General features: G+C 37.8%; 1 protein-coding gene across 1 annotated transcript in view; it reads right to left on the reverse strand.

Annotated features, from left to right (window-relative positions):
* ACAD11 (acyl-CoA dehydrogenase family member 11) overlaps positions 1-13,732 on the reverse strand; it is a 108,478-nt gene that overhangs the window by 13,570 nt on the left and 81,176 nt on the right. The window contains exons 14-17 of the mRNA XM_038570863.1: positions 9,938-10,004; positions 9,052-9,137; positions 6,707-6,778; positions 5,662-5,816 (exon numbers count right to left, since the gene is read on the reverse strand). Of these exons, the coding sequence (XP_038426791.1) occupies positions 5,662-5,816; positions 6,707-6,778; positions 9,052-9,137; positions 9,938-10,004 (380 nt within the window). The remainder of the gene's footprint in view (positions 1-5,661; positions 5,817-6,706; positions 6,779-9,051; positions 9,138-9,937; positions 10,005-13,732) is intronic.

The raw sequence follows: 13,732 nt of genomic DNA on the forward strand, positions 1-13,732 counted from the left end.
CACTGAGCTGAATTAACACGAAAACACAATATACCACATTTTGTGGAACATAGGTAAAGTAGTACTGAGAAGGAAAATTATAGCACTAAAAAACACACATGAGAAAAGAGGAAAAGTCTCAAGTCAGTAATCCATGCTACCACCTCAAGAAACAAAATAAATCCAAATGAGCAAAATAAATACAAAGAAAGCAAAAGGAAGTATATAATAAAGAGCAGGAATCAATAAAATTGAAAAAAAAAAAATAGAGAAAAATCAATGAAACAAATATCTTGTTAATATTAAGCCCTAATATAACAATCATGTTATAGTTTTGTATATTAATAATTAATATATTTTCTATTCTTTGATAAGATCAGTAAGAACAGCAGAGCTGTAGCAAGACTGACAAGAAAAAGTAGGCACAAGTTACCAAAGTCAGTGAAATAGGGGATATATCACTACAGACCCTGCAAACATCAATAGGATAAGAGGAGAATATTGTGAACATCTCTAAACAATAAACTTAACAGCTTAGATAAAATGGATCACTTCCTCAAAAAATACAAAAAAAAAAACAAAAACCATGACTCATCCAATATAAAACAGATAAACTGAATAACCCTGAAACTAATAAGGAAATTAATCTTTAAAAAACTACCTCTCTAGCCCCAAATCTCCAGGCCCAAAAGGTTTCATTAGAGACTACCAAATGCTTCAAGAATAATTAACACCGGGATCCCTGGGTGGCGCAGCGGTTTGGCGCCTGCCTTTGGCCCAGGGCGCGATCCTGGAGACCCGGGATCGAATCCCACGTCGGGCTCCCGGTGCATGGAGCCTGCTTCTCCCTCTGCCTGTGTCTCTGCCTCATTCTCTCTCTCTCTCTCTGTGACTATCACAAATAAATAAAAATTAAAAAAAAAAAAAAAAAAAAAAGAATCTCCTGAGGAGATTTAAAAAAAAAAAAAAAAAAAAAAAGAATAATTAACACCAATCTAGACAATTTCTCCCAGAAAGTAAAAGAAATGGGAATACCTCCAACATCGTTTTGTAAAGATACTATCCTAATATCAAAACCAGATAAAGACAGTACGAAAAAACAAAAACTATTGACCAATATCCTTCATGAATCCATATGCGAAAATCCTTAACAAAACTTAGCAAGTAGAGTTCAATGATATATAACAAAGAATTATACACTATGAAAAAGTAGGGTTTATTTCAAGGATGCAAAGTTGGTTGAGTATTTGAAAATCAATGTACTCTACCATATTAACAAGGTTAAAGAAGAAAATCACATGGTCATATAAATCCATGCAGAAAAGTCATTTTAGGGACCCCTGGGTGGCTCAGGGGTTGAGCATCTGCCTTTGGCCCAGGGCGTGATCCTAGGATCCGGGATGGAGTCCCACCTACATTGGGCTCCTTGCATTGACCCTCCTTCTCCCTCTGCCTATGTCTCTGCCTCTCTCTCTGTGTATCTCTCATGAATAAATAAATAAAATCTTTAAAAATACATACATACATACATACAAGCAAACCACAATGAGATATCACTACTCCTATACTCCTATCGGAGGGCTAAAATAAAAAAAAAAAGTGACAATACCACATGCTGGTGGGGATGTGGAGAAACTAGATCATTTATACACAGCTGATGAAAGTGAAAATTTAGCCATTTTGGAAAAGAGTTTGGTGGTTTCTTTAAAAACTGAACATACTACTCCTATATGACCCAGCATTCTTACGCATTAATCTCAGAGAAATAAAGGCGTATGTTCACATAAAAACCTGTACATGAATGTTTATAGCAGCTCTATCTGTAACAGTCACAGACAGGAATCACCCAGATATCCCTCATCAGGTAAACAGTTAAACTGTGATAATCCATACCAAGGAATACTGCCCAGCAATAAAAAAAATGAACCAACTATTCGCACATATAATCTGGATGAATCTCCAGAGAATTATGCTAAGTGAAAAAATGCCAACACCAAAAGCTTATATGCTGTATGATTCCATTCTTGAGATGACAAAATTACAAAAATGAAGAACAGATTAAAGGTTGCCAGGGGTTAATGAGGAGATGACAAGAATGAGGAGGTGGGTGTGCTCATGAAAGAACAAGATGAGGGATCCTTGTGGTGATGGAAATGTCCTATATCTGGAGTCTATCAATGACAATATCCTGGTTCTGATTTTATACTGTAGTTTGGCAAGATGTTACCATGGAGAAACATAGGAAAGAATGTAAGGGATCTCATTATTTTTTACATCTGCATGTGAATCTACAGTGATTTCAAAATAAAGATTTTATTTTTATTTTTTAAAGATTTTATTTATTTATTCATGAGAGACACACACACACACAGAGAGAGAGAGAGAGAGGCAGAGACACAGGTAGAGGGAGAAGCAGGCTCCATGCAGGGAGCTCCCTGAGGGACTTGATCCTGGGACTCCAGGATCATGCCCTGAGCCAAAGGCAGATGCTTAACCACTGAGGCACCCAGGCCTCCCCAAAATATTTTAATTAAAAAAAATTGGTACTTGCTTCTTAGTTGTCTTCATGAGTTTTCTCTACTGGTTAGAACTTGGAAGAAAAGTGGGGAGGTGAATGGAGAATATAGAGACCAACCCTTATCATAAATCCCACAGGCAAGCAAACATTCAGAACTCAGCAGTGAAACTCAGAGGACAATAACAGATGCTCCTGGTTGGCCACAATGGGTTCTTTCTTGGTGGTGTTGTTGTTCCCATCCCTAGTTAGAGAACTGGTGTTTACAGCGGAGAATAGTATTTAAGTTTGACCAACAGCCAATCACAGTGCTATTACTGGAGCCACATGAACCTTCCACAGTTATTTTTATGCTTATGTGTGCTATAGTACATTTCTTGAGCAGTGGATATTTGATCAGTTTCTCTATAACAGCGATGTTCAATATAACTGCTGATAACCACATGTGGCTACTGAGCATTTGAAATATGCCTAGTCTGAACTGAGATGTGTCCTAAGTGTGCAATGACACTCAATTTAGAAAAATCAGTCGTTTTTTAAAAAGATCATAAAATACCTTTAAAATATTTTTATATTGATTTCATGTTGAGATGATAACATTTTGAATATACTGGGTTAAATAAAATAGATTATAAAAATCAATTTCATCTATTTCTTTTACTTTTTAAAAAATGTAACTACTGGGCAGCCCAGGTGGCTCAGCGGTTTAGCACCACCTTCAGCCCAGGATGTGATCCTGGACACCCAGGATCAAGTCCCACATCAGGTTCCCTGCGTGGAGCCTACTTATCCCTCTGCCTGTGTCTTTGCCTCTCTCTGTGTGTCTCTCATGAATAAATAAATAAAATCTTAAAAAAAAAAAAAGTTGTTAATTTAGAGCCTTGTTTCAACCTCAAAAGTCATCCAATAGAAATGTTTGTTGTAAGCTACAAATGTAATTTAAAATTTTCTAGTAGTTACTTTTTTTTTTAAGCTTTATTTATTTATTCATGAGAGACACAGAGAGAAGCAGAGACACAGGCAAGAGGGAGAAGCAGGCTCCCTGTGGGGAGCCCAAAGTGGGACTTGATCCCAGAACTCCGGGTTCACGCCCTGAGCCAAAGGCAGATGCTCACTTGCTGAGCCACCCAGGCATGCCCTGAATTAACAACTTCAAACAAGCCCCAGCAGTATCTTTTTGATGACTGTAAAGCTGAGTGATTATAACTTCATGATCAGATTACAAGTACATTTATTTCTTAGCTTTCGAGTAAAGAAAAGTGTTCTCAGCTGGGTCTCTACAGACCCTGGATTTGCTGAAAAGCATTCAGTTAATAGAAACTGAGTGCTCCAAGGAGTTGCCAGATTATTTTGGGAGAGAATTTTTTGCTATAGTGCCTGGAATAATTGAGAAGGCAGCTGGAAAGAGTCTCCAAATTCAGGGAAATGGAATGTTACTTACACAAACTGAGAAAAAAAAAATCTGGCTCGGATTTTTGTTTATGACATGCCTCCACATCTCTTTTGCCTCTGCCAGGTCATTTTCTTTGTGCCAAATGCAAGAAGTTTCCAGTGAAGGGAGGCATATTTTTGAAAAGCTCAGGCTTGTTCTGCTTTATACATTAACTTACAAAAAGCATGAGGGAAATTTCCCTCTAGTATAGTGTTGAAAACATCTCTCATGAAACTTGAGGAAAGTGCTTTTATGTGTTCAAGATGTCTGTGCATCAACCTCTCATGTCCTCCCTTCATCCTGCTCCAGGGTTGGGGGGCAATCCTGAGAGAAAAGTATAGGAAGTGAAATTGATGTCATGAGCAACTCTTCAGCTCCTACTCAGAGCAGCATGGAGTTGTATTCAGAGTCCCCAAAGTTCACACCTTCTTACTTCCTCCCACAGTGTCCATCCAACAGCTGAACTCCTTGCCCTCACCATATACTAAAAGGGTTCCTCAACAAGTTATTCCTAGGTGTGTGCCAAAAACAGGCTGTATTTTTTCATAGAAAGTGTTACAACTAAAGCACAGATATGCTGAATAATATTTCACAAAAAGCAAACATAGCCTATAGGAAATTTAAGGTAAAAAAAATACACTGCGAGGGAGGCCTGGGTGGCTCAGCGGCTGAGCACCTGCCTTTGGCTCAGGGCGTGATCCCATGGTGCCAGGATCGAGTCCCACATTGGGTTCCCTGCATGGAGCCTGCTTCTCCCTCTGCCTGTGTCTCTGCCTCTCTCTCTGTGTGTCTCTCATGAATAAATAAATAAAATCTTTAAATAAAATACACTGCTAAATTTTAAAAGATGCTCACAAATGTACTTTACAAGGGGACCAATATACTAAAAGATTATGTCCAGCAAACACAAATATAATTTTACCAACCCAAGTTTGACCTAATACTAAAATGTTAGCAATCCTAAGTAATGAATACTTAAAACAAATTTTCTTGCCTTCTTACAAGTTAGAAAGGCTTTTGGGAGATGATTTGAATATCCCACTTATAAAGTTTTCCAAGGAAGTCAGAATGACAGCTTCTTTTCCCTCTTGATAGTCTCTAATTTTGATTATATTGCCCTCATGTAACTATATTGTTGATTGTGCTTTGTAAACATCAGACTCAGCAGTATATAATTTATAGATGGGAATTCAAAAAATCAGGAACATCTCATCAAATACTGGTTCCATTTGTACTTGCCTTTCTCCAGTGACAGGAAACTTACTTCCTATAGAAGCAGTCCATTCCATTTTTAGATCTCTCTCCTTTCACTGAGTCTTAGGTTATTTTCCTGTATTTCCTCACTTACTAATTCCCTTCAGAAAGTCAAAGAATAAGGCAAATCCCTCTTCTTTATACCAGCTCTCTCCTCAGAGTGCTAATGTACCTGGTTCTCTAGATAACAAGAGTCTGAGAAAGTTGAAGGAATTGTCCATACTCTTTGCGCTGTGTTGAAGCACTTTAGGAAGTAGTTAATCTTTCACAAAGTTAAAGGTCTCTCATCAGACTATATTTAAGTACAGACAAATATACTTTGTACTTAAAAAAAAATCATCTTATTTATTTAGAGGAAATCTCTTTATGACAAGTAATGCTGTTTTGTTTCTGGATCAGTGAGTGACAAGTAATGCTGTTTTGTTTCTGGATCAGTGAGTGCATTGGGCTAGAATAAATTCAAGTAACTAATCATCCTTACATGTGAAAACAGTTTCTTCTTAAAGGCCACCCTTTGTGTTGCTCGATCACACATAATCTGCAAAGCCCGTTCTGCCAGACCTACTGTTCTCATACAGTGGTGGATCCTGCCAGGCCCAAGGCGGCCTTGGGCAATTTCAAATCCCCTACCTTCACCTGTAAGAAAGAAGGGAGAATGTGAAAGTGGCCACAGCCCACCTATTCTGTTATTTACACAAATCTTGAGAAAATGATGAACGGCCCTCTCAATGAGAATGGCATTCTGGTAGGGGAAAAAAAAAAAGCTCTATAATAATGTGCATTATTTATGGAAATTTTGATCTCTATGTTTTTAAACCACCATTGTTAAACATTTCAATCCAATTTAAGAACTGTCTCTTGAGTACCAACTATGCATATGCTATTTCATAAGGTTTCAGTGGTAGATAAGACACAGTCTCTCTACTGGGAGTTCAGAATCCAGAAGAGGGACAAGGATGCTAGGAATAAGGGATATGGTGGAGAACAAGAAAGGCAAAGGAGAGAGAGAATGTACCCTGAGGGCCTGGCAGGCAGCAGGGGTTTATGAGTAGATTGGGTGAAGAACACAAAATCTTTCTGAAAGAAGTGTCACTTGCAGTGTTCACTGAAGTTTAGGGTAGGATTCCAGTAAGCAAGAGGATGAAATGAACCAGGCATTTATTATGCAAACTTATTTATGCTTCTAATATGTTTATATATAAGACTTGAATTCAGAAAGGTTTGAGGTTTCTTAAAACGAGAACTGAAGATGTTTTAGAAAAAAAAAAAATGTTGCTCCGAATTGTATTTTTTGTATTTAGCTATATATGATATATAAAACCACATCAAATACTTAAATGAAATATTATTCCATGTAAGAAAATCCACCATGAAAAAAATGTTCCCTTATAAATGGGGTAAGAGGGAAAAGTATCTAAGAGAAAAAAATATGTAAACTAAAGTACATTTCCTATCTTTTCCAGATTTAGACCTGAAAATATTTTAGTACACAATACTGAAGAATCATTTTTCCAAACTTATCTCACCTAGTATTAAATTGGTGGCAGGAACTCGTACTTGATTAAAATGGATCTCAAAATGTCCTCCATGGAAATTATCTGTAAAATAGAAAATAAAAATTTTTTAAAGATTTTATTTATTTATTTGAGAAAGAGATAAAGATAGAGAGAGTATGAGCAGGGGAAAGGGAAGAGAAGCTGGCTCCCTGCTGAGCAGGGAGCCAATGGGGGGCTCGATCCCAGGACCCCAAGGTCATGATCTGAAGTCAGATTTAAAAAATACATATTTTATTTATTTATTCCTGAGAGACATAGAGAAAAGCAGAGGCATAGAGAGAGAAGCAGGCTCCTCACAGGGAGTCCGATGTAGGGCTCAATCTCTGGACCGGGATCACGCCTTGAGCCAAAGGCAGATGCTCAACTGTTGAGCCACCCAGGTGTCCCATGCAGGCAGATGTTTAACCAACTGAACCACTCAGGTACCTCAGAAAACATAATTTTAAAGAGCAAAATGAGTTGACCAAAAAATTGGTCATATATAATTAATATTAATCAAAGAAATTACTCAGAAGGCACAGGACTTAAAAGCCTCATATATTAGGTATTCCTAGGTAGACCTTAAGCTCTGAACCCCTAGCCCCATAGCCCAGGAAACTCATAAACTGTTCCACTTAGAAGAGATTTTAGAATTATTTGATCTAGAGGTTTTCAAACTCATTTTCTGAAGTTTGTAGAGTTACTAAAAGGGAAGGCGGCCTCATAGGTCCAATCAGATTATCTTATTATTACTTTATTATTATTTCTTCTTTGAGATTTTTAATATATGAACTTCCATAGAAAATTTTGCTTGGGGGAGAAATGGTTTCAATAGTTCAAAACTTGAAAGTGAATAATGTAGTTTAAGGCTGTTTTGTTTTGTTTTGTTTTGTTTTGAGAGAGTGAGGACAAGAGAGCGAGAGAGCAAGAGAGAGCACAAAGAGGGGAAGTGACTGGCAGAGGGAAAAGAGAAGTAGGCTCTCCACTGAGCAGGGAGCCCAACGTGGGGCTGGATCCCAGGATTAGGATCTGAGCTGAAGGCAGACAATTAATCCACTGAGCCACCCAGGTGCCCTGTAATTTGTTTCTTATTTTATCATTGTGTAAATCAATGCCTGAAACTGCAAAAAACCTGCAAGAAGGGACAAAGCAGGCTCAGCATTCAAGACAAAGCAGAGACTACTCCCAGTCCAGGATTGTTCACTATGTGTTTGCCTCTTGGAAATGCTGGCATTGATGGAGACTGAGAACACTTTAGTCTTTACATCACACCGCCTACCCCTCCTCATACTCCCTCCCCCACCCTTAAGTTCTAGAGATAATCTCATGCTAACTCCACACCCTTTTCCTGTCAGAATAGACATTAATAATCAAACTTCTCCAGAGTTGTTTCTTTTGGCCTTGTGTGTAGCGAGTTGGAGAGGGGCTGTACATTTGTCTCACTGAAAATTTAAACACAGGTTCTAAAATGGAGGTGATTTCCAGGCAACATAAATTATAAATCCATTTTGGGGGTCTTAGGGTTGTGAGATCAAGTCTCTCATTGGCTAAGGGCTCGGCATGGAGCCCGCTTAAGATTTTCTCTCTCTGCCTCTTCCCCCCATTCTCTGTCTCTTAAAAAAAAAAAAAAAAAGAATTTTACTGTGGATTACTTAGATTTAATTTTTCTAGGGATGCCTGGATGGCTCAGTGGTTGAGCGTCTGCCTTCAGCTCAGGGCGTGATCCAGGAATCCAGATTCGAGTCCCACATTGGGTTCCCTGCAGGGAGCCTGCTTCTCCCTCTGCCTGTGTGTCTCTGCCTCTCTCTCTCTCATGAATAAATAAATATTTTTTAAAAAAAGATTTAGTTTTTCTAAGTTTGTTTCATTAACTCATTCTCCTAGATGATAGAAGCAGAGTCTCAACTGCTGTTCCTTGAATACAATCTACCCTTTCCCAAAAGTAAACAAAATGATGTCCAATGATGCATTGCCTCTCTTTGCTTTTTTTGTTGTTGTTGTTAAGATTTTATTTATTTATTCATGAGAGACACATAGAGAGAGGCAAAGACACAGGCAGAGGGAGAAGCAGACTCCATGCAGGGAGCCCGACGTGGGACTCGATCTTGGGACTCCAGGATCACGCCCTGAGCCAAAGCTAGCTGCTCAACCGCTGAGCTACCCAGGCATCCCTTTATTCTGAATTCTACTGGCATTTATGTTAAAACCGTTGTCAGCACCAAAGGATTTCTAAGAATATATCTACTGCATTATAATGCTATCTGTTTCCTTCAGTATTACTGCATATCTCAGTGATCCTGCTTGCTAATGCACACTTCTGTTGTTTGAGTACTTACCTATGTAGCCAAAAACTGACAAAGGCCTTATTATTTCTACACCAGGTGTGTTGACAGGAACAAGAACCATGCTGTGTTGTTTGTATCTGGTTAAAGAAAAACAGATGTTAGGAAAAGTGTGCTAAGTGGAAAAATAAAACAGCTGTTAGACGGAGTTGCAATTGTCCTTTTTCGATTGTTATTATGTACATGCAAGCAATGATGTCTGGAATGGGAATTGTGTGGAAGACATACATCAAGCACAGTTGGATGTAGGCTGTGATCTGGAACAGTAATAATGATATGAAAATCAATTAAAGTTACTTGATTGAAGCTTCTCATTGTTCAGCAATGGAAACTGGGAACTGATAATATCAAATGTTGCAAGACTATACTGTCTTTGATCTATAGTCTAATCACATAATTATTTACAGATCATTCTGAAAATTTTTATGTCCTATAATCTGATCCAAACAGCTTTGAGGATTCAGCAACACTTTTTAATACAGGAAATTCCACAGTGAAGAACATATAGCAACTCCCTAAAATGTTTCTTAAATAAATCTTATAGTAAAATAACTATGAAATACAAATGTGACATTAAGCTCATACTTTATATTATTATAATCTATAAGTTCAACTGGTACATTTTTTAAAAGAAATTTCTTTAGAGAGGGGTGGAAGAAGCAGAGGGAAAAGAATCTTAAGCAGGCTCCATGCCCAACACAGGGCTCAGTCTCATAACCCTGAAATCATGATCTGGGCTGAAATCAAGAGTCAGACACTTAACTGACTGAGGCACCCAGGCACCCAAACCAAATGGTGCATTTTAGGTAAATTACATGGGTAGAAAGAAAGGGTGATTTTTATTCCTAATTAGATTTCTCAATCACAATTATTTTATTACCTGGTTGCAGAGGCATTTTTAGTTCTTCCCAAAACAATTGCAATTGTGCACTTTGGATTTCCAGCTCCTAAAACCAGGGAGAAAATGAGAATACACCATAAAAAGAAATTTTGAGTCTGACATTTCACCCTAAAAGTTCTAATCCTTCTAAGTTTATTTTGAAAAAAAAAAAAAAAAAGGAAGAAAACCCTTGACTCATTAAAAAATGCTTATGTACAAAGCTGTACATCACCCAAGAAAAATGACCATGCAGAGCCAAGAGTGGATTCCATTAATGACAGCTGCTGCACAAAAAGAACCAGAAGTCGAAGCCATGAAACACTACAACCCTTAAGACAAATTATGGCTCTCCCATTCATACTATTTTGGCATGTTAGAAAAGTGGTAAAATTCCTTTAGTGTATTTCCTCCTGCTTAGATCTCCTATTTTCTGACATATGAACAACAAGGTATTAACACTCACATGGTATTAACTACCCAGTCAGTGGCTGAGAAAGACCTCATTTCCCCCACCATGGAGTTGGGGGAAGGTAAGCTGGTCTGAGGATCTTAGTACCCATCCTGACTATACCATTTGGGCTTGACATACTAGAGCCGCTGAGGATGGTTTACTTGGGCTTGTCCACATATATACCTCTCTGATTCTGATGTCAGTAAGCCTAGGTTCTCTTTTGTTTTTTATTTATTAAAGGTTAGAAATTTGAAATACAAAGTTCTTTCAATTTTAATGCAAACTTTAATTTGATTATATAGTTCAGAGCTCTATAGTAGTTCCCCAAAGAGGCCTTCTTACAAAAACTACATTTCTTTTTCACCAGGTAAGTCTAAGCTTCTGGTCCCTCAGGGAAAATCCCATTTAACTGGCTTTCTAATTACAAAGCCACATACCACAGGGGCAGACTAATTTAAAGACATCTGTAGAGAGCCTTAAACAAATTATCAGATTCTTTTTTCTTTTTTTCTCTTAAAGATTTTATTTATTTATTTATGAGAGACACACACAGAGAGGCAGAGACACAGGCAGAGAGAGAAGCAGGCTCCCCAAGGGGAGCCTGATACGGAACTTGATCCCAGGACCCCAGGATCATGACCTGAGCCAAAGGCAGATGCTCAACCACTGAGCCACCCATGTGCCTGTTTTTTCTAACTTCATATAAAAAATGGTTTCAAGAGATCTGAAATCATATGAACATTCAATGAGAAATGTTGAGAATTATGTCAAGTACAGTATTGCCACCTTATCCACAAGGGACATGTTCTAAGATCCCCAATGGAGGCCTGAAACTTTAATAGGACCAAACCCTATATATACTGCTTTTTCCTATACATAGACACCTATGATAAAGTTTAATTTATAAATTAGACATAGTAAGAGATTAACAACAACCAATAATAAAATAGAACTGTAACATTATACTGTAATAAAAGGATTGTCAATGTTGTTGATTAGGCAAGAAATAGAGACCAAGGCCAACAGATAAAGAAACAGAAGGATAAAAGTCAAGAGTAAAGTCAGAGCGAAGGGAAACTCCAGGACTCCCATTTGAAATTTTAAAATTCCTTACAATTGAATAGAAGAAACAAATGAAACAGAATGTATAGTTATGGCTCTTATGTTTTTGGTCTGAGGAGATCCTGAATAAGCAAAAAACCATACTATAGAAACCAATCTAGAATTTGCTAGAGTTCAGAATGGAAACGGAATTGGTAGCTTATTTATTTATTTAGAAAGTATGCACATGAGGTAGGGGAGGGACAGAGGAAGAAGGAGAGAGAAGGTTCCAAGCAGACATCACAATGAGTGAGGAGCCTGACTTGGGTCTCAATCCCTTGACCCTGAGATCATGACCTGAGCTGAAATCAAAAGTGGGATGCTCAACTGACTGGACAACTCAGGTGCCCCTTGGTAGCTTTTCTCAAAACAACTTGGAGAAATTCAAGATTGTAGAAACTTGTTTGTCCCCCATTACTCCTGAGATTCCATTGAAATAAATGTATAAAAGTACAATAAAGGCATAACCATAACAGAAAAGGAAGTAAAGAAGGTGAGGCACCAGATTAGGGGTGTTGGTGGTCACCAACGGATGAAAGATTTCAATAAATATCTAGGAAACAGATAAGGCAAATTGATCAATGAAATGAACAGAGAAGTCAGAGTCTGGAAAATGATGTAAGAAACTACAAAGGGAGAGGGTTCTGGCCTCAGAGTCAGAAGGTATAATTGAGAAGTAAGGTGACCAAAGGTGAATTAATTCAAGATTTACAGGTGGACAGATATATTAGCTGGCAATCCTATAGGCAGGTATATGATACTTAGCCTGAAGGAGAAGTATGTAGTATTTTACAAAACAACAACAACAACAACAAAAAAAAAACCCAAAAAACTGAATAAACTTATTCTGAGACTTGGGAGGATGTAACTTGGAAACTAGCTTCCCATCAGTGACTCTAAACTGAATCCCAGTCCTCCTCCACAAAAGGTTTCTTTATAAAATTCTCATCTAGGAGAGGAACATGGCTGGAAAAGAGCCCTGTAAAATGCTCTGCCATTTACCCTTCCTTTTCATCTTAAAGTATGAGCAGAAAACCAAGGATCTGTAGTATGTGAAGAGAGACTGCAGCATTAAAGAGAATGACTGACCAAAATAAATAAACTATAAAACTGACCATAGAGGAACAAAAAACAAGAAACAGACAGAACCTAAGCAAAGCAAAACAAAACAAAACGAGCTAAAGCAAACAACAAAAACTCTGGTTGATGTAATTGGAGAGATTCATATATATTGCAACCAGAAAACCAGAAAAGAATGTTACGAAACAGGAACAACCAGAGGACAAGAAAATAAAAACTCTTAGAGATTAACATATGATTGCTAAAGCATAAAGTTCAATAGAAGCACTAAAAATCAAATCAAGAAAATTTTTGATAAGCAGAAGAAAAAGAGGTCAAGGGCAGCCCGGGTGGCTCAGTGGTTTAGCGCTGCTGTTAGCCCAGGGCCTGATCCTGGAGACCCAGGATCGAGTCCCATGTCAGGCTCCCTGCATGGAGCCTGCTTCTCCCTCTGCCTGTGTCTCTGCCTCTCTCTCTCTGTGTGTCTCTCGTGAATAAATAAATAAAATCTTAACAACAACAAAAAAAAAAAAAAAAAAAAGAAAGAAAGAAAGAAAAAGATTGAAAATAGGGGAGCAAAGATAAGAGACACTTAGAGCAAAAATATGAAGTCTAAGATCACAGTAAAATAGGTTTAATAAAGAGAAAATAGTCAAAAAAAAAGAAAAATAAAGGGAAGAATTTATTAAAGAAACTTTAAAGTCCTCTAAAACTGAAAAAAAAAAAAAAAGTCTTTAGATTAAAAGGACCATTGAGGGGTGCCTGGGTGGCTAAGTTGGTTAAGTGTCTGCCATTGGCTCAGGTCATGATCCTGGGGTCCCGGGATCAAGTTCCGCATTGGGCTCCCTGCTCAGTGAGGAGTCTATTTCTCCCTTTCCTTTGCCCCTTCCCCTGGCTTGTTCTCTCTCTCTCTCAAATAAATAAATAAATAAAATCTTAAAAAAAAATAAAAGGGCCATTGACTGGCAGGAAGAATCTATCTCTAGCTACATGTTCGTGACATTTCAAAACATAAGCAATAAAGAGAAAATCCTAAAGGAAAAAAGAAAAAAAACAAGCCACCTCTAAAGGAATGAGGATTAGACTTGCATCATCAGGGATGCTAGATAAAGAATTCAATCTAGCATTCTTTTTTTTTTTTAAATACAGGTGTCAGCAGGGTTGGTTCTTTTTTTTTAAAAAAA

This window comes from Canis lupus, chromosome 23 (genome assembly GCF_011100685.1).
Source record: "Canis lupus familiaris isolate Mischka breed German Shepherd chromosome 23, alternate assembly UU_Cfam_GSD_1.0, whole genome shotgun sequence".
NCBI lineage: Eukaryota > Metazoa > Chordata > Mammalia > Carnivora > Canidae > Canis > Canis lupus.